The 26,532-nt window shown below is 47.3% G+C and overlaps 2 protein-coding genes across 3 annotated transcripts in view; both read right to left on the reverse strand.

The window, feature by feature from the left end:
• The window catches only part of LOC136640334 (zinc finger protein 208-like), a 36,943-nt gene extending 24,929 nt beyond the window's left edge, over positions 1-12,014 (reverse strand). For both annotated transcript variants that reach the window (XM_066615382.1, XM_066615383.1), the window contains exons 1-4: positions 11,910-12,014; positions 11,334-11,416; positions 8,741-8,867; positions 5,039-5,149 (exon numbers count right to left, since the gene is read on the reverse strand). In XM_066615382.1, coding sequence (XP_066471479.1) covers positions 5,039-5,149; positions 8,741-8,867; positions 11,334-11,357 — 262 coding nt within the window. In that variant the 5' untranslated portion in view covers positions 11,358-11,416; positions 11,910-12,014. The remainder of the gene's footprint in view (positions 1-5,038; positions 5,150-8,740; positions 8,868-11,333; positions 11,417-11,909) is intronic.
• Positions 1-26,532, reverse strand: part of LOC136640361 (zinc finger protein 585A-like) — a 474,925-nt gene that overhangs the window by 126,248 nt on the left and 322,145 nt on the right. The window lies entirely within an intron of this gene.

Consider the following 26,532-nt stretch of genomic DNA (forward strand, 5'->3'; position numbering starts at 1 on the left):
GAATTCAGGGTTTTGGTGGCAAGCAAAGCAGAATCTTGCCAGCCTCTGCCCAGTCCTTGGTTAGATCAGTATTTTTGTTTACTGATTCACTGATAAGATTTAGTGCACAATCCTAACTCCTTATGTCAGTGCTTTCCAGCATTGGCATAGCGGTGCCAATGGGACATGTGCTGCATTCTGTAGTTGGGTGGCACTCACAGAGGCCTCCTCAAGTAAGGGAATGTTTGTTCCCTTACCTCACAGCTGCATTGCCCTTATGTCAGTGCTGGAAAGCACTGACATAAGGGGTTAGGATTGCTCCTTTATTACTCTAGTGCAGTGGTTCCCAAGCTATGGGTCACAATATGATTTTTGCTAAGTTATGAAACTGACAAGTTGATAGCTGACAAGAAAAATGTACTGAGTCCTACGGAAACGGAGCAGCATGTACATGTTTACTCATGAGTATGCAAAGCTACTTTGGTTAACATTGAAGAGCAGGCTGAGCTGGAAGCAATACTACCAAAATGGTCACAGTTCTATGAACACAGCCCCGAACACGCTCTTGAGAAGGAAGTTCCCCCCCCACCTGACAAGCAAAACGTTTAGAGCCCTATGGAAAGTGAAATTCAGTGATGCACATTTACTCATGGATAGGTGTGTGTACCTCAGCTCTTACTGAAGAGCAGGAGTAAGAAAAGGGAAGTGTACTCTCTATTTTCTAACCTTAAATCAATTTTCAAATTTAGCTTTAGCTAAAGTTAGCACTTCATCTCACCTGAGGGAGAACTTCTAAGGTCCAGTAATTTGGGGCACAGGAGCTGGGTTAGCACAATAAAGGTAATACATAAGTGCTTGCTTAATTAATGTCTTGCAGTAAGGCAGATTTTAGACAGGGAGCTGATTCTGAAGGGAGTTACATCCCAAGTCTACATAGGCCTACTCTGAGGAGCAGCAGAATCTACTGGAGAGTAAGAGCTCAAGGCAGAGCCAATTTGAAAGTAAACAACACAGAGGAGGAAAAAGAGGAAAGGAAGCTTTTCTACTTTATCTAACTTTACCTTATTCTTAACCCATATTAGAACAATCTAAGTTAGAACATAATTTAAAGGTCCAGTAAATTGGGACACAGGAGCTAAGTGAGGGCCATCAATCAATCAATCAATCAATCAATCAATCAATCAATGCACGAAGGCATAATTTGGACAGGGCTCTAAAGCTCCAGCCTAAACAGGTCCACTCTGAGTTGACCAGAGTTTACCTGAGAGGAACTAGAGAGAGGAAGAGAGTCAAAGAAGGAGAAAGCACTCTTACGGTGCAATCCTATCGGCATCTGGGCCAACGCAAGTCCCTTGCATTGGCCTGGGAGGGTTGCAAACCTGTTGTAAAGCATATTTGCACCTCTGTGGAAGTCAGCTAGGCCAGTGCAGAGGCTGCATCCAGCCTCTGCAGTGATGGAGGAAGATAAGTTTTGCCTGTTGGGCAAAAAGGCGGGGTACTAATTAATTAATTAATTAATTAATTAATTAATTAATTAATTAATTAATTAATTAATAATAATAATAATAATAATAATAATAATAATAATAATAATAATAAGTCTGGGGGCATGGGGAAGGCGGGTGGGCGGGCAGCAGGAGAAGGGGCCAGGCTCCGGCAGTTCTTCCAGAACCCACCGCAGCCTTATGATTTATGCATTACAAATATTTATAGGCCATCTTTGAATAAGAACCTCCAAGGCAGCTCATAGAGATCAAAGCACAATACAAATTTTAAACAGCATCTATCTGTTTGGCATCCCAGGCCCTGAATTGTAAGCCAGGATGTGGCAGGAGGGCCTTGATGTCCAGGCCTGGTATGCAATGTAAAAAGAGGAACAGCAGCACTGTATATGTGTGTGATTAGCAAGCAGCTGCACCTGTTGCAGGTGGGAGTCACGTGACTTGGGGAGAGATGAATGCTGAGTCACCTCGGCTATGGAGGAATGGTGCAATGCACCATAGGACAGCCAATCAGAGTGGGTCACAAGACTGTCTTGTGACTATGAGGTCGCCCGACTCTGATTGGCTGGCCCCGGTATATATGGGCGCAAGAATAGACACCAAATGTGGATTGCTGTGGTGGAGTTTCTGCATGTCCTGCTGCTGGTTTGTTCTGTGACTTGGACTGCTAATCGTGACTGTGACCTGCTGTATCCCTGACTTCTGGGTCATTTGACCGACTCCTCTTCTGCCTGCTCCTTGACCAATACAAGCTCCTGCAACAAACAAGCCTGTGTCTCCTTCTTTGGCTCTGTTTGGGATCACCTGCTTCTTGTGCTATCTCCCTACGCTCCAGTGCCACTCTGCTACCGGGAACGCAAGGGCTATCCTCCCCTGCTGCTTGACAAGGAAAATGCAGTTGCAAAAACACTTTAAAAATAGAAAAGAAGAGCCCTGCTGGACACAACCACAGGTCTGCAGAGCCCAGCCTCCTGCTTCCAGCGTTGGCCAGACAAGAGGGCTCAGGGGAACCAAGGCAGATTGTCTTGGCCAGCAGTCCTCTCCTGTTGTTGCTTCTGATTTCAAAAGAAATCCTGAACCTAGAGGTTCCACACAGCCATTGTGACTAGTAGTAATGGATACAACCTGATCCCAAGGATCGTTCCCACTGCTTTTAAAGCTATCTGCTTTGAACCACCATCACATCTTGTGGCCCTGAATTCTGTGAGTCATACACACATACATAAGACCTTTATTGGCATAGATAACAGAGATACAGAACAACAAACATCCAGAACACACACACACACACACACACACACACACACACACAAAATAAAATAAAACTATCATAATCATCCAATACCCCCTTCCCCCATTCACCATAATATAGCAGAAGACCCAGAATTCTGTCCTGCCAGAATCCCAGAAACAAAGTCGGCAACCTTGTCAAGAGAGTCAGTTTCCTCTATAGAAAGAAGAGTTTGTAATTTAGATGAATCCTCCCAACCCTGCATTTTGTTCAGCAGTGGAGCCAGATAGTTCTTATGAAAGGTGTCATGCAGTGGGCAATAAAAAAATATATGATGTAATGTCTCCACACAATTCCTGTCACAGGTACATCTTCTTTCTGAGTAGGGAATGCCACTAAACCTGCCTGCTAGCAGAGCTGATAGAAATGCATTGCATCTCGCAAGGGAGAATGCTCTGTGAGCCTGCGGGCACTGCAGATGATAAAACAAAGAAGCTGGCTTCCCAAATCTGACTGGGATGTGCAGATGGAGAGGAGAGCAAATGGTGTTAGCTGCACAGAATAGCTCTTGATGCTCAATATCGAGCAATCTTTCCTTGATAGTCCTGTAGGCTTCGCTTAAACCAATCATACCCAGGCTTGCTGTGTCTAGTCCTATCGATTTAAGCTTGGTGAGTATATCCGCAACCTCCACAGGCAGCACTGGATCAACCAGAAGCTGGTACATTAGCCCATATGGGGCAGCACTGAAGAGAATTGCAAGCCAAAATTTTACTGATCTCAACCAAGCCAACATTTTGAGTCTGACAAAACCCACTTCAAGACACACAGCAGAGTATGGAACACATCTGGGAAAACCCAAGATCCTCCGCAGGAAGGAGGCCTGTATGCTCTCAGTTGAATGATTCAAGGCCTTATGCCAGATTGGACAGCCATAAAGAACTTGCGAAAGTACCTTAGACGTGAATACCTCTAAAGCAGCCGGGACACAGCTGTTACCTTGGCTAAAAAAAAAACCGGGAAACTGCAAGGGATGAGATTTTTGATGCATTTAGGACTGCATTATGATGAGAAACCCAAGAATGCTCTGTTTGGCTCTGTTTGGGATCGCCTGCTTCTTGTGCTGTCTCCCTATGCTCCAGTGCCACTCTGCTACCGGGAATGCAAGGGATATCCTCCCCTGCTGCCCTGACAAGGAAAATGCAGTTGCAAAAAAAATAGAAAAGAAGAGGCCTGCTAGACACAACCACAGGTCTGCAGAGACCAGCCTCCTGCTTTTAAAGCTCCTTCCCACTGCTTTTAAAGCTATCTGCTTTGCATCACCATCACATCATGTGGCCCTGAATTCTGTGAGTCAATGCTAATACTTTTGGCAGTTGTCGTGACAAAGAAGACAGAATGTCCACCAAGGCTCACTGGAGAAGGGCTGCCTTGTCTGGCACCCACCTTCCATCTCAACAAGATCACAGATTTGGCAGCTTAGCCTGGTCTCCACCCCCAGCAGGATGCGTTGCTAAGAATCCAGCCAGTGCTAGAGTGGGCAGTGCCAACGTAGCTGGGGCAGGCCAGGAAAAGTTTTGAATGCATTGCCACAGAAGGGGGGGAATGTGAAACAGCACAGCAGGGAGAAAGTTTCCATCTTGTCCAGTTCTGGTTGACGCATCTCAAAAAGAATATAGTGGAAATGGAGAAGGTGCAGAAGGGAGCAACCAAAATGATGACCGGGCTGGGGCACCTTCCTTATGAGGAAAGGCTGCAGCCTTTGGGGCTCTTCAGTCTAGAAAAGAGGCACCAGAGGGGGGACATGATTGAGACGTACAAAATTATGCAGGGGATGGACAGAGTGGATAGAAGGGGGCTCTTTTCCCTCTCACACATCATCAGAACCAGGGAACATCCACTAACACTGGGTGTCAGAGGAGTGAGGGCAGACAAAAGAAAAACATTTCTTTACCCGGTGGATAATTAGTCTGTGGAACTCCTTGCTACATGATGTGGTGATGGTATCTGGCCTAGATGGCGTTAAAGGGGGATTGGACAAATTTCTGGAGGAAAAGTTCCATCACAGGCTACAAGCCATGATGGGTATGTGCAACCTCCTGATTAGGCTACCTCAGAATGCCAGATGCAGAGGAGGGCACCAGGATGCAGGTCTCTTGCTGTCCTGTGACACTGTGAGGTACAGGAAGCTGGACTAGATGGGCCTATGGCCTGATCCAGTGGGGCTCTTCTGAAGTTCTTATGTTAAAACAATGGCATAAAAGTTAAGTAGAAATGTTTCACTAAGGGGACAGCTGCATTTTTATCTTGGGTTTCGATTGCTTACCCCAACAAAAGCCAGAGGCCTCTTCATCCAGTCCCTGAGCATCGGGCACCCATGGATCTTCCCCCCGTTCCAGCCGGGCAACGAGGTCAGGCTTGGTGGCTGGAAATCGCCCTTGGGAAGGAGAAGAGAACAATAATTTCAGCTTAAGGTCCTTGAACCCTCAGAGCTCTCCCTGTGAAGGCAGAGAAGAAACCAAAGGAGTGAAATCATTCTTTGACAGCAGGGCTTGGCAAGTTTCTTCTGGACCACGACCAAAGGCCGCGTCTGGGAGTGGAGAGTGAGCTGCGTTCATCCCTATATCTAATAAATGAAGGGAAGAATTAAAAAACCCAACTAACTATGAATGTTTGTTTTACTTAAATAACAAATACTGCAGATTTTATTATTACAAGCACAGCTTCTAATTTGAATTAGACTCACCACTTAAACTATGGCTGGTAAGTGAAAGAGAAGGCCTGGCAGTTTAGCTATACAGGTGGAGCCTATTTATCCGCGTTAGTTCCGTTCCATGACTCAGCGCAATTGTGCTAATTCCATAGAGTTACACAAATACACTGCAGCCTGACATCTCCGGATGCAAGGAAACTAAGGCAGCTATTATCAATCCCCTCCCCTCCCCTCTTTAATTGTTTGACTGATTTCACATTGTTGTGGACTGGAAGTGGAATACTGACTTACACTTTTTGGATATAAAAATTGGAAATTAGCCCTATAAGAAGGTGAAACAAGATAATGAGAGTTGGTTGTTTGTTTTAATTGTTGGACCATTTTATCTCTGTTTTTTACAGCCAGAGTTATATTGGCTTGATTTGATATTGATAAGAATGGCATTTAAAAATTTAAAGGATGTTAGTAAAGACCAGTCCTTATTAATGAATTTGTTGTGGGATTTCAGAAGTGAAATGAAACAACAGGTCAGAAAATTATCTGAATAAATGAAGCAAATAAACTCCTCCCTGACAAGCATGCAGGAACAGATTACAAATAACAGACAAGAAAAAAGAATGGATCAATTGTTGGATGAAACTAAAGAAGTGGAAATTTTTGAAATGAGACAGGAGATGGAGAAAGGAACCATCATTATCTGAATAAAGAATTTTAAGGGGAAAAAAGAGGGAACTTTCAGAGAGCACGTTGTTTCAAGAAGAGGAAGAATTTTTGGATTAAATCCAAAAAGAACAGAATGAAGAAAAAGAAAGAAGAAAAGAGAGGGATTAAGAAATTGAAGAGAGTTAAGAAGAAAAAGAAGAAGTGGAAGGAGCAGTAGGAGGAGGAAGAAGGAAAACACCAATAAGATGGAGAACAAAGGAAGTACTAAGACAGAAAGTGAAAATGGCTGAACAAGTAGAATTTTTTTTCCTTTTGTAGATATTAATGGACTGAATTCTTTTTAAAAATGAAGAGTATTCCATTAATTATATTAAATCAAAGTAGATGTAAATGAAAACTTAGAACACAAACATTGTGAACATTAAAGTGGTATAAGAATAACTAAAAGGGTTATTCTTTAAAAGAGAACTTATATAAAATAATTTATAGATGGTATGTAATTCTAGAGAAAATAATAAAAATCTACCTGGGTCATCAAACAAAAGTTGGATAAGTAAAGAATTGAGGGAATTTTTTATTATATGTGGTTAATATGCAAAAAAGCAAAGAAATATTGGAAAATGATATATAAACTGTTACAAGATATATTGAAGTGTGTATTACCATTTAAACTGGAAACATTCCTCTTATATGCAAGATCAGAAACTAAGAATCAGATAGGAAATATTTTATTTTAAATATTAGTTTAGTTTCAAGAAGAGCGTATAAGTAAAAAATTTGAAGACTTTTTAGGATTGGATAGATAATTTTAGATACAAAATATTGATTGTTTAGTTAAATTATTAATCAGTAGATTAACAAATATGATAATTTTTGTATTAATGAATAATTTCGTATTTAGACATTATCATTTTTTTTAACTAATGTATGTTGTAATCGATGGACAATACCCTCATGTATAGTTCCAGCCCCTCATGTATAGTTCACCCCTCATGTATAGTTCACTGCTGAAACAGAGACGCCTGCGTTGGCTTGGTCATGTCGTGAGAATGGATGATGGCCGGATCCCAAAGGATCTCCTCTATGGAGAACTCGTGCAAGGAAAGCGCCCTACAGGTAGACCACAGCTGCGATACAAGGACATCTGCAAGAGGGATCTGAAGGCCTTAGGGATGGACCTCAACAAGTGGGAAACCCTGGCCTCTGAGCGGCCCGCTTGGAGGCAGGCTGTGCAGCATGGCCTTTCCCAGTTTGAAGAGACACTTTGCCAACAGTCTGAGGCTAAGAGGCAAAGAAGGAAGGCCCATAGCCAGGGAGACAGACCAGGGACAGACTGCACTTGCTCCCGGTGTGGAAGGGATTGTCACTCCCGGATTGGCCTTTTCAGCCACACTAGACGCTGTGCCAGAACCACCTTTCAGAGCGCGATACCAGAGTCTTTCGAGACTGAAGGTTGCCAATACATAGTTCCAGCCCTAAGTCTAACCGATTTTCCTTACCTGTATCTGTAATAAATAAACTTTGTTTTAAAAAAACAAACTGTGCGGCAGACAAAACTCAACCATTTCCAAGGAATCCAAATGGAGGGTGTGCACCTTGCGCCATCTTCTCCACGTCTCTCTTGAAACGTGGGGCAAGAACAGGTCACAGCATTAACAATGACTAGCCCTTAAACTTGCTCTCTGGAAAATGATTTGCCCTTTTCCTCTCCCCCCCACCCCCATGACCACAGTCATGCACACAGTCCAGTTGAGTCCAGTTTAGGCCTGCAGGCTGCAGTCCTTTTCCTTCAGGAGAGAAACCCCACTGGACACAGTGGGACTTCCTTCTGAATACATGTGCCTTGAATCCTGCTCCAGTTCAGTTTATGATGCAGTTCAGTTCAGCTCAAGTTCATACAGGAGGCTGATCCATCTGGCTTGGCTCTGTGAGTGCTGCACCCCCCTCCAAAGAGGTGGGCACGTGACCCTGATTCCGTCTCGTGTTCCACACTTTGTGGGCACTTTGCAAGCCAAGCTGATTCTACCTGTTTGATGCTGGTGCTCCAGGCTGCTGGGCTCACCTCCCTCTGCTCCTTCTCAGGGCCTTTTGCCCTGTTACATGGGAGCTGATGCTGGGAAGTTCCTGTTAAGTTTGATCTAGGTGGTGCAGAGTCTCATTACTCATGAGTAGTGCATCCTGTCAAGCATAGCAAGCTGTATGCTACCCGTATTGTGTTCCGAGCAAACCTCAGAATCACAGGGCCTGAACCACAGAGAGATGAATGCTGCAGTTCTCAGGTGGGGGTGCTCTCCCCCCCCCCGAGCTTGGCAGTAGTAGCACCATCAGTGCCCAAGTTATGTGCTGAATGGCTTCACCCTCTGCTTAAGAGAAAGCTTTCACCCCATGATCATGATATTGACTCCCCCTGCCTTGTAGCTGCCATATTTCGAGGAAGAAAAGGGGAGAGGGAGGCACAGCATGGTCTTTGGGGCTGGGGCCTTCCACTGTGTTTGGGGCCTCACAGGGCTGGGCGATGTTGGTTGGCAGACCAGATACAGCTCATGGGCCGTAGGGTGCCAATTCCTGTTTTAGAGGCAGCAAAAAGGTCTTCCTGAAAAGGAAAAGGGCTAGAAAAAGCCATTGGCCACATGATGGAAGGAGCCCCCTTACCCACAGAGGCCACATTCCGGTAATTCTCCAGCATGACTTCCCTGTACAAGGCTCTTTGGTCTGGATCCAGCAGAGCTGCCTCTTTCTCGGTGAAATGCACGACCACATCCTCGAAAATCACCAGACCCTGCAAGAACAAAACCCCCTCAGACAGTGTCCAGGAACCCAGACCTTCCTCCGCATCTCTGGCACAGGCAGGAAAGGAGTGGCTCCCAATCCTGACAAAACATCCACACTTCATTTCCTCACCAGAAGAAGCAAGCAAGTATTTTCAGGTATCAAGTATAATCTTTTCCTAATCGTGGATCCACATAGTTTTTTCAGCTGTTTAGACTCCACAGAATGGATAAAAACATTTGGGGAAAGCTGAAGTTGGGCATTTGCTCTTGTCATTGGCATTTTGTGTGCCCTTCTGCTTACATGGCTGCTGTCAGAAGGGAAGATTTCAGATAATCTGCTGGGAGAGGACAGTTCGCATTAAAGCCTGTCGATGCTTTCAAGGAGAAAGGCCTTATTCTTCTGTGATGGGCTGCCCAGTCCTCACCTACACTGGGACAATCAGGGCCTGCGCAGCAGCCAGTGCAGGTAAGGAGGTGGCTATAGGGGAGTTTTTCCTCTTACCGCAAGTAAAATCCCAGCCAGACCTATGGGGTTACTCAAATCTCCACCAGCTGATAGGGAGATCTGAAATGGTTAAATTCTCTTTTTTAATTGGAGAAAAATAACTGAAACTGGAGCCAAGAGAATGAATGTTGTTCCCTCAAAAACAGGAAAGGAGGATCATTATGTCACAATGACCTGAAAAAATAATGATTGACAGAACATGTAGATCATAACTTTCCCAAAGGGAAAATCCCAGAATCTTGTATAACCAAAGCTGTGGGCCAGGGACATTCTTGGATGCATGGCAGGAGGTGTGTAGCTTCCTGTTAAGGCTACAGACCTGCTGAAGACAATACTGCTTAGACCAGTAGACCAGAATGGTTCTCACACATTTAGCACTGGGACCCACTTTTTAGAAAGATAATCTGTCAGGACCCACCAGAAATGATGTCATGACTGGAAGTGACATCATCAAGCAGGGAAATTTTTTAAAAATCCCAGTCTGCACCCTATCCACACTTACACAGGAGTAAGTCCCACTGACTATCATTGTTAAATGAATATACATATTAGCTTTTTAAAAGTACAGGTCTGTCACATTTCCCCAAATGCAGTCACATCCCAGGGGAGCATCAAGTCTAAAATATTAAAAATAAAATATTGAAATGAATGGGAACCCACCAGAAATTGGCACTCAACCCACCTAGTGGGTCCTGACGCACAGACTGAGAAATTAGCAGTGTTTCTAGAACTCCTTTTTTCAACTTCCTTCCTTCTTTAACACATTTCTGCTGAACCCACAGGTGCTTTTCAACCTCTTCATAAATGACCTGGAGACAGGGTTGAGCAGTGAGGTGGCTGGGTTTGCAGACGACACCAAACTTTTCCGAGTGGTGAAGACCAGAAGTGATTGTGAGGAGCTCCAGAAGGCTGATGGGTTCTGAGCTGTCTGTGACAGATCGGGAGAGGGATCTTGGGGTGGTGGTGGACAGGTCAATGAAGGTGTCGACCCAATGTGCAGCAGCAGTGAAGAAGGCCAATTCTATGCTTGGGATCATTAGAAAAGGTATTGAGAACAAAACGGCTAATATTATAATGCCGTTGTACAAATCGATGGTAAGGCCATACCTGGAGAATTGTGTCCAGTTCTGGTCGATGCATCTCAAAAAAGACATAGTGGAAATGGAAAAGGTGCAAAAGAGAGCGACTAAGATGATTGCGGGGCTGGGGCACCTTCCTTATGAGGAAAGGCTACAGCGTTTGGGGCTCTTCAGTTCAGAAAAGATATGCCTGAGAAAAGACATGATTTGAGACATACAAAATTATGCAGGGGATGGACAGAGTGGATAGAGAGATGCTCTTTACGCTCTCACATAACACCAGAACCAGGGGACATCCACTAAAATTGAGTCTGGGAGGGTTAGGACAGACAAAAGAAAATATTTCTCTACTCAGCATGTGGTTGGTCTGTGGAACTCCTTGCCACAGGATGTGGTGATGGCATCTGGCCTGGACGCCTTTAAAAGGGGAGTGGACAAGTTTCTGGAGGAAAAATCCATTACGGGTTACAAGCCACGATGTGTATGCGCAACCTCCTGATTTTAGAAATGGGTTATGTCAGAATGCCAGATGCAAGGGAGGGCACCAGGATGAGGTCTCTTGTTATCTGGTGTGCTCCCTGGGGCATTTGGTGGGCCACTGTGAGATACAGGAGGTTGGACTAGATGGGCCTATGGCCTGATCCAGTGGGTATATGTTCTTATGTATCTGTTTGATCCTTGTTGCGTAGATGCAACGTTGGGCAGAAATAACTTAATCTTAATTTTTTCCATTGAGATACCTGATAAATCAACATTTTAAATGTTCACGGTGGCCTTTTGCTTCGCCATCTGAATTGTCTGTAAGCCGCAACAGACTTTTACACGTGTTGCAACTGTCCTGCTCTGGCTCCCCACCACAAAACTACCAACATACTCCTAAAACTTCATACCTGAGCTGGATTTGTGGTACCCATTTGGATGTCCGAGAGAGGAAGAGCTGATCCACACTGAATCCGGGTTGCCAGTCTGCAGTCTGTGGGAGCAGAAAGAACAAGGCATGTCAGGGCTGGGTCTTCTCAGCATCACATCCTGTCCCAAAGTCTGGAAAGCAGCAGATGGAGACATTCTGGAATGAAAGTCTCAAGGGCGAGGTCTGGTTTTTGGCTCCTCTCTTCCCCAACCTCTGAAGAAATTCTAGCATCAGGTGTTGTGTTGGAAAATGTGTGATAGGAACAAGATGTGGCCTATAAATGACTTTCTTGTGCACTATTAAACAACCCCCATTCCAACTGCAACCATCTTTGTGGTTGTGTTCATTGGTGCAGCCATTTCTAGCAAGTTTCCCCAAAGAGAATCTGTGCTCAGGACAGGGGATCATCCTCTCCCTCCCTCCTCCAGTACAGGGAGGTCCACAGGCAAGCCATTCCCCCCTCCCCAGTGCAACAGGCCAGGTACTCTGAATGCACCCAAGGGAAGAGCCTCCCCTCCCCCCTGCACTATTCCTGGGTGTCGCACAGACCACCCACCTCTGCAGCCACAGACTCTCCTCCAGTGCAGAGTGCAAAGGGAAGATCCTGCCTGTGCTTGGGGGTAGCAGAGCAACCAGGTCCTTCTCCTTTGCCAGCCTCCGCCAAGACCTCCTCCAAGCAGGCAAGAGAGGCGGAACATGAGTCCCCAGGAATGCTTGAGAACTGCCCTCCCCCTGGATCCAGAGCATGCTGGGAGGTGTAGTTCTTTGTTGCCTTGGCCGAAGACGCTCACCCTAAGTTTGCTGCAGCCTTTGGGGAGGGAGGAGGCTTCTGGGTGCCCCTGATGCGCTGCCAACCCTGGACCCAGTGCAAAGGAGGACAAGATCTGGGCATTGGACTGGGGTACAGAAGGGAGAGAGGCAGGTTCCGCTCTGTCCTGCAAGCAGCTGCCTCTCCTGGTAATCTGGCCAGAGATACTCAGGGATCTTCTCTGCAGCCTTTGGGGAAAGGTTTGCCCTCCCTTGTCACCACCCTCCTGCACTCTGTTTCATCCTCTCCCCTCCCCCTTTGGGAAGGGGCCCAAAAGAATCTGCACTGTTTGGGGGCTATCCATAGACATCCGACTGGAGTTGACAAACCTTGAGTCTGATCCAGCCAGAGTTCTTACATTCTAGTACAGAAAAAGAGAAGTAAATGAACTCTGGGCCCAGTAATGTAGAGCCTCCATGGACAGCAGCAGTACACCACTGGGGACAAAGAAGCTGCTTTGGGGCTTCCTGGTGGCCACAGTTGGAATGCTGCTGACTCCATGGGTCTTTGGACGGATCCAGAATCAGCCTCGCTGCTGTTTGCATGTTCCCCTCTCCCTCGCTTCATATATTTTCTCCCCAACTACACCTTCTCCTCTAGATCTCAGAATCTGCCCCATTGCTCCAATGCCAGGGAGGGAGGGAGAGAGGGACACGCCATTTCCCTTCCCCAAGGACAGAGTGGAGGGAGGTGGGACAGGAGGAAAAACTGACCTCTTCTTTTTTAAACATCCTCCCATCTCACACTCTGGCCCTTCTCTAGGAATCAGAGCATCTGCTCTCCTTCCCTCCCTCTGCCCCTCTCAGAGTCAGATGTGTTTGCTTTCCTAACTGAGCCGGAAAAGGGTTAAGGGGACAGAGAGTTCCTAGAGTGAGGAGAAGGAGAGAGGAAAGACCCCTTCCTGTCAAATCAACCCCCCCTTTTCTCTCTCCAGCATTGGAGCTTGGATCAAAAGAGCAAGGCTCCAGGTGAGGATGGCCGCCTCTCTCTTTTCTGACTGATCTCCTGGGCTTGTCAATAGCTTGGTGACAGGCAGAAGGTCTCCAGGGGAAGCTTTCCTTGCAGCTGGATCTGCAGTGACAAAAACATTTCAGAGCTGTCAAGGTGTCAGTGAATAAACATACAGCAAGGAAAGATCGTTGCCTTCCAATCCACTGGAAGCATCTGGCTGGCCACGGTTAGGAGCCAACCCCTGCAGGAGATGGACTCTTGGTCTGATTCCACAGGGTGCTTCTTATCTTAATCTAATTCTAGTGAAATCTGTTTTCAGCATCACAATAGGATGTCCAGGGGGTGGTGCCAGAAGGGAAATAAAGTGGATCTGTAGGTAGAATTAGAACAGATGAAGTAGCAAATGCATGTGCTTAAACTATGGAACTCTCTGCCACTTGATATGCTGATAGCCAGTGACTCGCGTGGAGCTAAAACGTTTGACAAATGCATGGAGGTGAGAACTACAGGCAGATGTTGGCACTGGCAGTGGCCAGCTGCCTCTTAAGAGCAGCTGCTACTGCTCCTCCTTCCTCCCACGTGTTTCAGCCAAACGGACTATCATTTCGCTCACGGAATCTGTACTGTTTGGCAGTATTTTGTGCTACGCTGACACACACTGAGATTATTGCCAAGATGTGAATGTTGGTCCAGCCTATTCCCACCCCTTCATGGATCCAGAGAGTTCAGCAGCTGTTACTTGCACAATTTCAGGTTTCCCTTCACAGTCATGAGGTCTAGACACTGGTTTTTAAAAAGGTATGTAACAATGATAAGATAGCAACTTCTGCTTGCATAAACTCACAGACTGAAGATCAGTCCTCTAGATCAGGAGTGCCCAAACCCAAGCCCCGGGGCCAGTTTGACATACAGCTGTACAAGTATAAACGAGACATTCTTAATTTCTACTCAATACTGACATACAGCTGGGGTCTCGATATCCGCAGATATCTGCATCCATGGATCTGGCTCAACGCAGGTCCCAAGGATCTATGTGGAGTCAGACTTGGCACCACCTGAGCTCTCCAGAGGTGACACAGCTGCAGTCCCCTTTGTAGGGCTTAAATGGGCCAATCGTGGATTTGATTACCTGCGGATTTCGGTATCCACGGGCCCCAGAAAGTATCCCCTGCAGATACTGAGGTCCCCTGTGTACATCTTTGGCTGAATACAGTGACAACCAAGTTTCATGATGTCAGTACCTAGAAGTACTTGCTTGAACCTTTGCTGCAGCCTTTGGGGAGGGAGGAGGCTTCTGGGTGTGCCTGATGCGCTGCCACCCCTGGACCCAGTGCAAAGGAGGATGAGCTGTGGGCATTGAACTGGGATGCTGAAGGGAGAGTGGCAGGTTTAATAACAACAACAACAACAACAACAACAACAGGTATTTATATACCGCCTTTCTTGGTCTTTATTCAAGACTTTATTCAAGGCGGTTTACATAGGCAGGCTTTTATTTAAATCCCTTATTAAATAGGGATTTTTACAATTTGAAAGAAGGTTCTTTCTTTCAAGAACCACTACATTCAAGTTGTTTCGTTCCGATCTGGCTTTACATTCTGGCCTCCATCCTCCCACGCACAGAGCAGATGGAATGGCCTGGCTCAGCTTGTCATCTGTTTCAAGGTCTTGCCGTTCATGGTGCCGGTGGCCTCGAACTGGCAACCTTGTGGATGTTATCTTCAGGCAGACGGAGGCTCTACCCTCTAGACCAGACTTCCTGCCCTCTGTTTAGCTCTGTTGTGCAAGCATCTGCCACCCTCCTGCACTCTGTTTCAGCCTCTCCCCTCCCCCTTTGGGCCCCAAAGAAGCTTTCTACCCCACGATAAAACCCCTTTCAGAGGACCTGCCTCCCTGCCCTGTTTGGGGGCCACCCACAGACATCTGACTGGACTTGACAAACCTTGAGTCTGATCCAGCCAAAGTTCTTACATTCTACATAATAAAGAAGAAGAGAAGCAAATGAACTCTTGGCCCAGTAATGTAGAGCCTCCATGGATAGCAGCAGTATACCACTGGGGACAAAGAAGCTGCTTTGGGGCTTCCTGGTGGCCACTGCTGGAATGCTGCCGACTCCATGGGTCTTTGGACGGATCCGGAAACAGCCTTGGTGCTGTTTGCACGTTCCCCTATCCCTGCTGAAGAGCCCTGCTGGATACAACAATTTTGAGACGTACAAATTTTGAGACATACAAAATTATATAGGGGACGGACAGAGTGGATAGAGGGATTCTCTTTTCCCTCTCACAGGACACCAGAACCAGGGAACATCCGCTAATATTGAGTGTCAGGAGATGAGAGCAGACAAAAGAAAAACATTTCTTTAACCAGTGGGTAATTACTCTGTGGAACTCCTTGCTACATGATGTGGTGATGGCATCTGGCCTAGATGCCGTTAAAAGGGGATTGGAAAAATTTCTGGAGGGAAAGTTCCATCACAGGCTACAAGCCATGATGGGTATGTGCAACCTCCTGACTTTAGAAATAGGCTACCTCAGAATGCCTGATGCAGGGGAGGGCAGCAGGATGCAGGTCTCTAGCTGTCCTGTGTCACTGTGAGGTAGAGGAAGCTGCACTAGACGGGCCTATGGCCTGATCCAGCAGGGCTGTTCTCATGTTAAATGATTTCATAAAAGTTAAGTTTCATAAGTGTGAAGTGTAAAGTTAAGTGTGGCCTCTGGGAACCAAGTGCCTCTGGGAACTAAGTGCCAGGTAAGGCACAAGAGTTTAGCATCTGGGCGAGGAGAAGGCAAGGAGACCTCTGAGTTTTGGAGAAGGAGAGGAGGAGGAGCAGGAGGAGGAGGTAAGTGTACTCATTCTAACGCTTTGTCTTTCTAACTCCCTGTCTTCTAACCTTAATCTTACCTTTAAAGCAACCTTAAATCAAAATTGAAAGTTAGCACCTAAGGGAGGTACATAGGGCTACTCGTGAGCAGGAGCAGAGTCCTACTCGTGAGTAAGTGCCCAAGGGTCAGGCATTTAAATCAAAATTGAAAGTTAGCTGCACCTAAGGTAGCACTTAATCGAAGGAAGGGAGGAGGATAAAGTGAAAAGCAGGTTTTCTACTTGTTTAAATTAAACCTATACTTAACCCAGGTTAAACCTAATCTAAGTTAGAACATAACCTAAACAGGTCAGTAAATTGGGACACAGGATCTAGTGAGCAATAAATAATTAAACAAACCCAAATAAAAACTAGCTTGAGGTTACAAAAACAGTCCAGCCTAAGAGAACAGAACTAGGAGGGAAAGGACCTAGGAAGGGCCAATTCCCAACCCATTAAGAGCCCCAGTAGGCTAATCCAAGCAGTCCATTCAGGAGCCTGCAGAGTAGGTCACGCCCATCAGCAGCCATTTGCCTTCCTGAGCTTTTGTAAGCTCACCTGGGAAGGCCAGCCCCCTTTCAATCAGGAAGGAAGGAGGGGGGAGGAGCCAGCCAGGAGTATAAAGCTAGGCAGGCCATCGCGTGAGGCTCTCTGCAGACGCGTGTGGCCTCTGGGAACCAAGTGCCAGGTAAGGCACAAGAGTTTAGCATCTGGGCGAGTTCAGCGGCAGGGCGAGGAGGCCAGGGCCCCATACACTGCCCTTCCTCTTCCCTAGAGAAGAGGGCTGCTATCCAGTGTACGGTTTTTAAAAGGACCCCTAAATAAAACAACAACAACAAAAAAGCTATGCAGTCAGACAGCCAGCAGCAGGGTGGGGGCTATCCAGTGTTCTGCATTGAGTGCCACATGTATGATTATATGCCTCTGGGGCATAAGTCATGGGTGTGTCCTCGGTGCAAGGAGCTCCAGGCTCTCAGGGAACATGTCCGCTCCCTTGAAGCCTTGGTGGCCGACCTGGAGAAGCGCAGGCAGCCAGAGGAGGACCGTGGGGAGACTTCCGGGGACGATCAGGCTTCGTCCCAACCTCAGGCGTGCAGCTCCTCAGCTGCCCGGGTGGGAAGTCTCGGGACTGGAGGACGTCATCCTGGAGAGGAGGGAAACAATCCCCTAGTGGGGACCCCTTCTCCAGGGGATGGGCCCGTATCCGAGCGCACTCGGGATACTCCTCGGCGGGAGGGGGGTCGGGGGCTTCTTGTAGTGGGGGATTCGATTATTAGAAACATAGAGAGGGGGGTTTGCGACGGATGTGAGGACCGCATGGTGACTTGCCTGCCTGGTGCGAAGGTTGCGGACATCACTTCTCGTCTAGACAGGCTAGTAGACAGTGCTGGGGGAGAGGTAGCGGCTGTGGTGCATGTCGGCACCAACGACGTGGGCAAGTGTAGCTGGGAGGTCCTGGAGGCCAAATTTAGGCTTTTAGGCAGGAAGCTGAAAGCCAGGACCTCAAAGGTAGCGTTCTCTGAAGTGCTACCTGTTCCACGCGCAGGGCCAGCTAGGCAGGCGGAGATCAGGGGTCTCAATGCATGGATGAGACGGTGGTGTAGGGAGGAGGGGTTTAGATTCGTTAGGCACTGGGGAACGTTTTGGGACAAGCGGGGCCTGTACAAGAGGGACGGGCTCCATTTGAACCAGAATGGAACCAGACTGCTGGCGCATAACATTAAAAAGGTGGCAGAGCAGCTTTTAAACTGATCCCTGGGGGAAGGCCGACAGGAGCCGAGGGGCATCCGGTTCGGGACTCCTCATCCCTATGGGATGAGGATGGGGAGGTTAGAGAACAACAAGACAAAGGCAGGGTAGGAGAAGAAATTGGGAAAGGTAGGGTGATGGGATGTGATAGACGGTTTGGCACAATGAGAGGATGCGGGGACAAAGGAGCGAATAAGCAGCCCATCCTGGGGCATTCCGTGTATAAATGCTTTTATGCGAATGCCCGAAGTCTACGAGCAAAGGTGGGAGAACTGGAATGTCTGGTGACAAGGGAAAATATTGACATAGTGGGCATAACGGAAACCTGGTGGAATGCGGAAAATCAGTGGGATACCGCAATCCCGGGCTATAAACTCTACAGGAGGGACAGGCAGGGGCGTGTTGGAGGTGGGGTGGCCCTTTATGTTAAGGAAGGGATAGAATCCAGCAAAGTAGAGATTGAAGGTGGGTCCGACTCCACCGTAGAATCTCTGTGGGTTAAATTACCAGGCTTGTGCAGCAATGTAATACTGGGGGCGTGCTATCGTCCTCCAGACCAGAAATCTGATGGGGACCTTGAAATGAGGAAACAGATCAGGGAGGTGACAAGGAGGGACAGGGTTGTAATCATGGGGGACTTCAATTATCCTCATATTGACTGGGTCAATTTGTGTTCTGGTCACGATAAGGAAACCGGATTTCTTGACGTGCTAAATGACTGTGGCTTAGATCAGCTAGTCAAGGAGCCCACCAGAGGACAGGTGACTCTGGATTTAATTTTGTGCGGTACGCAGGACCTGGTTAGAGATGTAAACGTTACTGAGCCATTGGGGAACAGTGATCATGCTGCGATCCGTTTTGACGTGCACGTTGGGGGAAGAATACCAGGCAAATCTCTAACAAAAACCCTTGACTTCCGACGGGCGGACTTCCCTCAAATGAGGAGGCTGGTTAGAAGGAGGTTGAAAGGGAGGGTAAAAAGAGTCCAGTCTCTCCAGAGTGCATGGAGGCTGCTTAAAACAACAGTAATAGAGGCCCAGCAGAGGTGTATACCGCAAAGAAAGAAGGGTTCCACTAAATCCAGGAGAGTGCCCGCATGGCTAACCAGCCAAGTTAGAGAGGCTGTGAAGGGCAAGGAAGCTTCCTTCCGTAAATGGAAGTCTTGCCCTGATGAAGAGAATAAAAAGGAACATAAACTGTGGCAAAAGAAATGTAAGAAGGTGATAGGGGAGGCCAAGCGAGACTATGAGGAACGCATGGCCAGCAACATTAAGGGGAATAATAAAAGCTTCTTCAAATATGTTAGAAGCAGGAAACCCGCCAGAGAAGCGGTTGGCCCTCTGGATGGTGAGGGAGGGAAAGGGGAGATAAAAGGAGACTTAGAGATGGCAGAGAAATTAAATGAGTTCTTTGCATCTGTCTTCACGGCAGAAGACCTCGGGCAGATACCGCTGCCTGAACGGCCCCTCCTAACCGAGGAGTTAAGTCAGATAGAGGTTAAAAGAGAAGATGTTTCAGACCTCATTGACAAATTAAAGATCAATAAGTCACCGGGCCCTGATGGCATACACCCAAGGGTTATTAAGGAATTGAAGAATGAAGTTGCAGATCTCTTGACTAAGGTATGCAACTTGTCCCTCAAAACGGCCACGGTGCCAGAAGATTGGAGGATAGCAAATGTCACGCCTATTTTTAAAAAGGGAAAGAGGGGGGACCCGGGAAACTATAGGCCGGTCAGCCTAACATCCATACCGGGTAAGATGGTGGAATGCCTCATCAAAGATAGGATCTCAAAACACATAGATGAACAGGCCTTGCTGAGGGAGAGTCAGCATGGCTTCTGTAAGGGTAAGTCTTGCCTCACAAACCTTATAGAATTCTTTGAAAAGGTCAACAGGCATGTGGATGCGGGAGAACCCGTGGACATTATATATCTGGACTTTCAGAAGGCATTTGACACGGTCCCTCACCAAAGGCTACTGAAAAAAACTCCACAGTCAGGGAATTAGAGGACAGGTCCTCTCATGGATTGAGAACTGGTTGGAGGCCAGGAAGCAGAGAGTGGGTGTCAATGGGCAATTTTCACAATGGAGAGAGGTGAAAAGCGGTGTGCCCCAAGGATCTGTCCTGGGACCGGTGCTTTTCAACCTCTTCATAAATGACCTGGAGACAGGGTTGAGCAGTGAAGTGGCTAAGTTTGCAGACGACACCAAACTTTTCCGAGTGGTGAAGACCAGAAGTGATTGTGAGGAGCTCCAGAAGGATCTCTCCAGACTGGCAGAATGGGCAGCAAAATGGCAGATGCGCTTCAATGTCAGTAAGTGTAAAGTCATGCACATTGGGGCAAAAAATCAAAACTTTAGATATAGGCTGATGGGTTCTGAGCTGTCTGTGACAGATCAGGAGAGAGATCTTGGGGTGGTGGTGGACAGGTCGATGAAAGTGTCGACCCAATGTGCGGCAGCAGTGAAGAAGGCCAATTCTATGCTTGGGATCATTAGGAAGGGTATTGAGAACAAAACGGCTAATATTATAATGCCGTTGTACAAATCGATGGTAAGGCCACACCTGGAGTATTGTGTCCAGTTCTGGTCGCCGCATCTCAAAAAAGACATAGTGGAAATGGAAAAGGTGCAAAAGAGAGCGACTAAGATGATTACGGGGCTGGGGCACCTTCCTTATGAGGAAAGGCTACGGCGTTTGGGCCTCTTCAGCCTAGAAAAGAGACGCTTGAGGGGGGACATGATTGAGACATACAAAATTATGCAGGGGATGGACAGAGTAGATAGGGAGATGCTCTTTACACTCTCACATAATACCAGAACCAGGGGACATCCACTAAAATTGAGTGTTGGGCGGGTTAGGACAGACAAAAGAAAATATTTCTTTACTCAGCGCGTGGTCGGTCTGTGGAACTCCTTGCCACAGGATGTGGTGCTGGCGTCTAGCCTAGACGCCTTTAAAAGGGGATTGGACGAGTTTCTGGAGGAAAAATCCATTATGGGGTACAAGCCATGATGTGTATGCGCAACCTCCTGATTTTAGGAATGGGTTAAGTCAGAATGCCAGATGTAGGGGAGAGCACCAGGACGAGGTCTCTTGTTATCTGGTGTGCTCCCTGGGGCATTTGGTGGGCCGCTGTGAGATACAGGAAGCTGGACTAGATGGGCCTATGGCCTGATCCAGTGGGGCTGTTCTTATGTTCTTATGTTCTTATAAAAGTCCAACAGACTGCCAGGAGATGTGCTAATGACTACTGGCTCCAGCTGTTCCGAGATACAGATAGCAGCTGACATGGGCAACATCAAGGGGATGTACGAGGGTCGCCCAGAAAGTAATGCACCACATTTTTTTTCTTCAACAGTTATTTATTGAACACAATGAAACTTACACACAAGAAAGAATGATGCTTCTTCTACACTCCCTATTTTTCCACCTACTCTCCATCCAGTTCTATGGCCTTCCTCCAGCGAGACACAAGGGCATGTATGCCCTGTCGGTACCACTCCTTGTTCTGGTCACGAAGCCATTTCTGCACTGTGCGAATCACCTCTTCGTCTTCCTCAAAATGTCTTCCACGAATGGCATGCTTTAATGGCCCAAACAAGTAGAAGTCTGAGGGAGCTAGGTCAGGGCTGTAGGGTGGCTGGGGTAACACAGTCCAACCCTGTTTAGTGATGTGTTCCGAAGTCCTCAAACTTGTGTGAGGCCGAGCGTTATCATGTTGAATCAAACATTCACCTGGGTTGTTATGGCGCCGTAGTCGCTGGAAGCGCTTCTTGAGTTTGGTTAATGTCCTCACATAAGCTTCAGAATTAATGGTGCTGCCTCTTGGCATCACATCAATGAGTATGACGCCCACACAGTCCCAAAACACAGTGATCATGACCTTACCGGCGGAAGCAGTTGCTTTGAATTTTTTCTTCTGTGGAGATTGAGGATGACGCCATTCCATCGACTGTCGTTTTGTTTCGGGCTCAAAATGGTGAACCCAGGTTTCATCACCTGTCACAATCCTGGACAAGAACGCTTCCCCCTCATCTTCAAAACGTTTCAGCAACTCAGAAGAAATGTTTTTTCTGAGAGATTTGTGGTCCACCGTAAGACAGCGCGGAACCCATCGTGCACACACTTTTGAGTAATCAAGAGCACGGATGATTGCATCCACACTTCCTTTGCTGATTGACAGCTTCAGTGCCAACTGCCTAGTTGTTATGCGTCGGTCCTCGCGAATGAGCACATCAGCAAGCTGCGTCTTGTCAGGTGTGACAGCCGTGGATGGCCACCCTGAATGCTGCAAATCTTGGAGCTCTGCCGAACCGCCTTCTAATGGCCTCACCCTCTGTGCCCAGCAACTAACCATACTTCTGTCGACTGCAGATTCTCCATAAACTGTACACAAACGTTTGAATGTTCCCAACAGTTTCTTTCTCCACAGTGAGAAATTCAATGACGACACGCTGCTTGTAACGTACATCACTTACAGACGCCATTTCGAAACACTGCTGCAGCTACGCTATCTGTCTGAAGAAACCAAAAATTTATGTGCGCGCTCCTGAATATTCAAATAATGTATATCTAAAGTTTCGCATTCTACCATTACTGTAGGCTGAGGAAAAAAATGTGGTGCATTACTTTCTGGGCGACCTCGTATGATGGTATCAAGCAGGCCCTAGGTCCAGTTGGCAACCTTCAGTCTCGAAAAACTCTGGTATCGCGCTCTGAAAGGTGGTTCTGGAACAGCATCTAGTGTGGCTGAAAAGGCCATTCCGGGAGTGACAATCCCTTCCACACTGGGAGCAAGTGCAGTCTGTCCCTGGCCTGTCTCCCTGGCTATGGGCCTTCTTTCTTTGCCTCTTAGCCTCAGACTGTTGGCCAAGTGTCTCTTCAAACTGGGAAAGGCCATGCTGCACAGCCTGCCTCCAAGCGGGCCGCTCAGAGGCCAGGGTTTCCCACTTGTTGAGGTCCACTCCTAAGGCCTTCAGATCCCTCTTGCAGGTCCTTGTATCGCAGCTCTGGTCTACCTGTAGGGTGCTTTCCCTGCACGAGGTCTCCATAGAGGAGATCCTTTGGGATCTGGCCATCATCCATTCTCACGACATGACCGAGCCAACGCAGGCGTCTCTGTTTCAGCAGTGAATACATGCTAGGGATTCCAGCACGTTCCAGGACTGTGTTGTTTGGAACTTTGTCCTGCCAGGTGATGCTGAGAATACGTCGGAGGCAGCGCATGTGGAAAGTGTTCAGTTTCCTCTCCTGTTGTGAGTGAAGAGTCCATGACTCACTGCAGTACAGAAGTGTACTCAGAATGCAAGCTCTGTAGACCTGGATCTTGGTATGTTCCGTCAGCTTCTTGTTGGACCAGACTCTCTTTGTGAGTCTGGAAAACGTGGTAGCTGCTTTACCAATGCGTTTGTTTAGTTTGGTATCGAGAGAAAGAGTGTCGGAGATCGTTGAGCCAAGGTACACAAAGTCATGGACAACCTCCAGTTCAACACAGAAGAAAACTGCCCCTCTGAAGTCTGCTGCAGGCGAGGTCAACCAGGATCGGGCGCAGCAGATGGAACGCTGGGTGCAGCACTACTCTGAGCTATATTCCAGAGAAAATGTAGTCACCGAAGAAGCACTGAACAACATTGAGTGCCTGCCTGTGCTGGAAGAGCTTGACAGTGAACTAATCCTAGAAGAACTTCATGTGGCCCTGGACTCCCTTGCCTTTGCAAGGCACCTGGAAAAGACAGCATCCCTGCTGAAGTCCTAAAGTGCTGCAAAGAGATCATCATCACTGAGCTGCATGAAATCCTCTGTCTTTGCTGGAGAGAAGGTGGAGTACCTCAAGACATGAGGGATGCAAACATCATCACGCTGTACAAGAACAAAGGTGACAGGGGTGACTGCAACAACTACCGCGGCATCTCTCTCCTTAGCGTTGTAGGAAAGCTGTTTGCCCGAGTTGCACTAAAGGGGCTCCAGGTACTTGCAGAGAGCATTTATCCAGAATCGCAGTGTGGATTCCGAGCCAACAGGTCCACCACTGATATGGTATTCTCCCTTAGACAACTACAGGAGAAATGCAGGGAACAACGACAACCACTCTTTATAGCCTTCATAGATCTCACGAAGGCTTTCCACCTGGTCAGCAGAGACGGCCTCTTCAAGATACTCCCCAAGATCGGATGTCCACCCAGGCTCCTCAGCATCGTCAGATCTTTCCACAAGGACATGAAGGGCACTGTTGTCTTTGATGGCTCCACATCAGACCCCTTTGACATCCAAAGTGGAGTGAAGCAGGGCTGTGTTCTTGCGCCAACCTTGTTGGGATTTTCTTCGCTGTCCTGCTGAAGCAGGCTTTTGGAACTGCAACAGAAGGCATCTATCTCCGGACTAGATCAGACGGAAAGCTCTTCAACCTCTCCAGACTGAGAGCAAAGTCCAAAGTCCAGCTGAAATGTCTGCGTGACTTCCTCTTTGCTGACGATGCAGCTGTCACTACCCACTCTGCCAAAGATCTCCAGCAGCTCATGGATCATTTTAGCAAGGCCTGCCAAGATTTTGGACTGACGATCAGCCTGAAGAAAACACAGGTCATGGTTCAGGATGTGGACTCACCTCCCTGCATTACAATCTCTGCGCATGAACTGGAGGTTGTCCATGACTTTGTGTACCTTGGCTCTCGATACCGAGCTAAACAAGCGCATCGGTAAAGCAGCTACCACGTTTTCCAGACTCACAAATAGAGTCTGGTCCAACAAGAAGCTGACAGAACATACCAAGATCCAGGTCTACAGAGCTTGTGTCCTGAGTACACTTCTGTACTGCAGTGAGTCATGGACTCTTCACTCACAACAGGAGAGGAAACTGAACGCTTTCCACATGCGCTGCCTCCGATGCATCCTCGGCATCACCTGGCAGGACTGATAGAGAGATTCTGGGTTTCTGTCTCTGAGTCAATGCTAAACAGGCACAAACTCTTCTGAAAGCTTATAGAAAGTTTATTTACAGGCTATTCTAATCTGTAAAATAGATTAGAGATTTCAGGATGGAAATCTAGATTTGAGATTTCAGGATGGATACAGGTTCGATACAGAAGTTACCCCATGGTGAATCCTGTGTTTCTCAGAGAACCACACCCAAAACTTTTCTGTTATACCTTCCAACAAACAAGTACCCATGTGATATTGCCATGTGGTTTTGTATGTCATTTCCCTTTCCTTATTTGGCATACTATGACACGTTAGTACAAGGTTCCAGCCCTAAATGGAAGTCTTTACCCATCTAAGGCAAAGCTTATGTCTCACAACTTTGGTTATATAAGATCCTGGAATTTTCCTTTTGGGAAAGCTATGACGCACATGTTATGTGTGCAGGTCAACTTGACCTTTTCTATCCTGTTTTTAACAGAAAAACTAGTCACTGCTTTGGCTCCTAATTTCGGGTGTTTTTCTTATCTGAGAGAAGTTAGGTTAACCCTTAAAATATCCATCAGGACAAAGTTCCAAACAACACAGTCCTGGAACGTGCTGGAATCCCTAGCATGTATGCACTGCTGAAACAGAGAAGCCTGCGTTGGCTCGGTCATGTTGTGAGAATGGATGATGGCCGGATCCCAAAGGATCTCGTCTATGGTGAACTCGTGCAAGGAAAGCACCCTACAGGTAGACCAGAGCTGCGATACAAGGACATCTGCAAGAGGGATCTGAAGGCCTTAGGAGTGGACCTCAACAGGTGGGAAACCCTGGCCTGAGCGGCCCGCTTGGAGGCAGGCTGTGCAACATGGCCTTTCCCAGTTTGAAGAGACACTTGGCCAACAGTCTGAGGCTAAGAGGCAAAGAAGGAAGGCCCATAGCCAGGGAGACAGACCAGGGACAGACTGCACTTGTTCCCAGTGTGGAAGGGATTGTCACTCCCGAATTGGCCTTTCAGCCACACTAGACGCTGTTCCAGAACCACCTTTCAGAGCGTGATACCATAGTCTTTCGAGACTGAAGGTTGCCAACTACTACCTTTTCTAATGATACCAAGCATAGAATTTACCTTCTTTACTGCCGCCGCACATTGGGTTGACACTTTCATCGACTTGTCCACCCCCCAAGATTTCTCTCCTGATCTGTCACAGACAGCTCAGAACCCATTAGCCTGTATGAAAAGTTTTTAGTCTTTGCTCCAATGCGCATGACCTTACACTTATTGACATTGAAGCGCATCTGCCATTTTGCTGCCCATTCTGCCAGTCTGGAGAGATCGTTCTGGAGCTCCTCACAATCACTTCTGGTCTTCACCACTCGGAAAAGTTTGGTGTCGTCTGCAAACTTAGCCACCTCACTGCTCAACCCTGTCTCCACTTCATTTATGCAGAAGTTGAAAAGCACCGGTCCCAGGACAGATCCTTGAGGCACATCGCTTTTCACTTCTCTCCATTGTGAAAATTGCTCATTGACACCCACTCTGTGTTTCCTGGTCTTCAACCAGTTCTCAATCCATGAGAGGACCTGTCCTCTAATTCTCTGACTGTGGAGTTTTTTTAGTAGCCTTTGGTGAGGGACCGTGTCGAACGCCTTCTGAAAGTCCAGATATATAATGTCTACGTGTTCTCCTGCATCCACATGCCTGTTGACCTTTTCAAAGAATTCTATAAGTTTCATGAGGCAAGACTTACCCTTACAGAAGCCATGCTCAGCAAAGCCTGTTTGTCTATGTGTTTTGAGATTCTATCTTTGATGAGGCATTCCACCATGTTACCCGGTATAGATGTTAGGCTGACCGGCCTATAGTTTCCTGGGTCCCCCCTCTTTCCCCTTTTTAAAGATC

This window comes from Tiliqua scincoides, chromosome 2, assembly GCF_035046505.1.
Source record: "Tiliqua scincoides isolate rTilSci1 chromosome 2, rTilSci1.hap2, whole genome shotgun sequence".
Taxonomy (NCBI): domain Eukaryota; kingdom Metazoa; phylum Chordata; class Lepidosauria; order Squamata; family Scincidae; genus Tiliqua; species Tiliqua scincoides.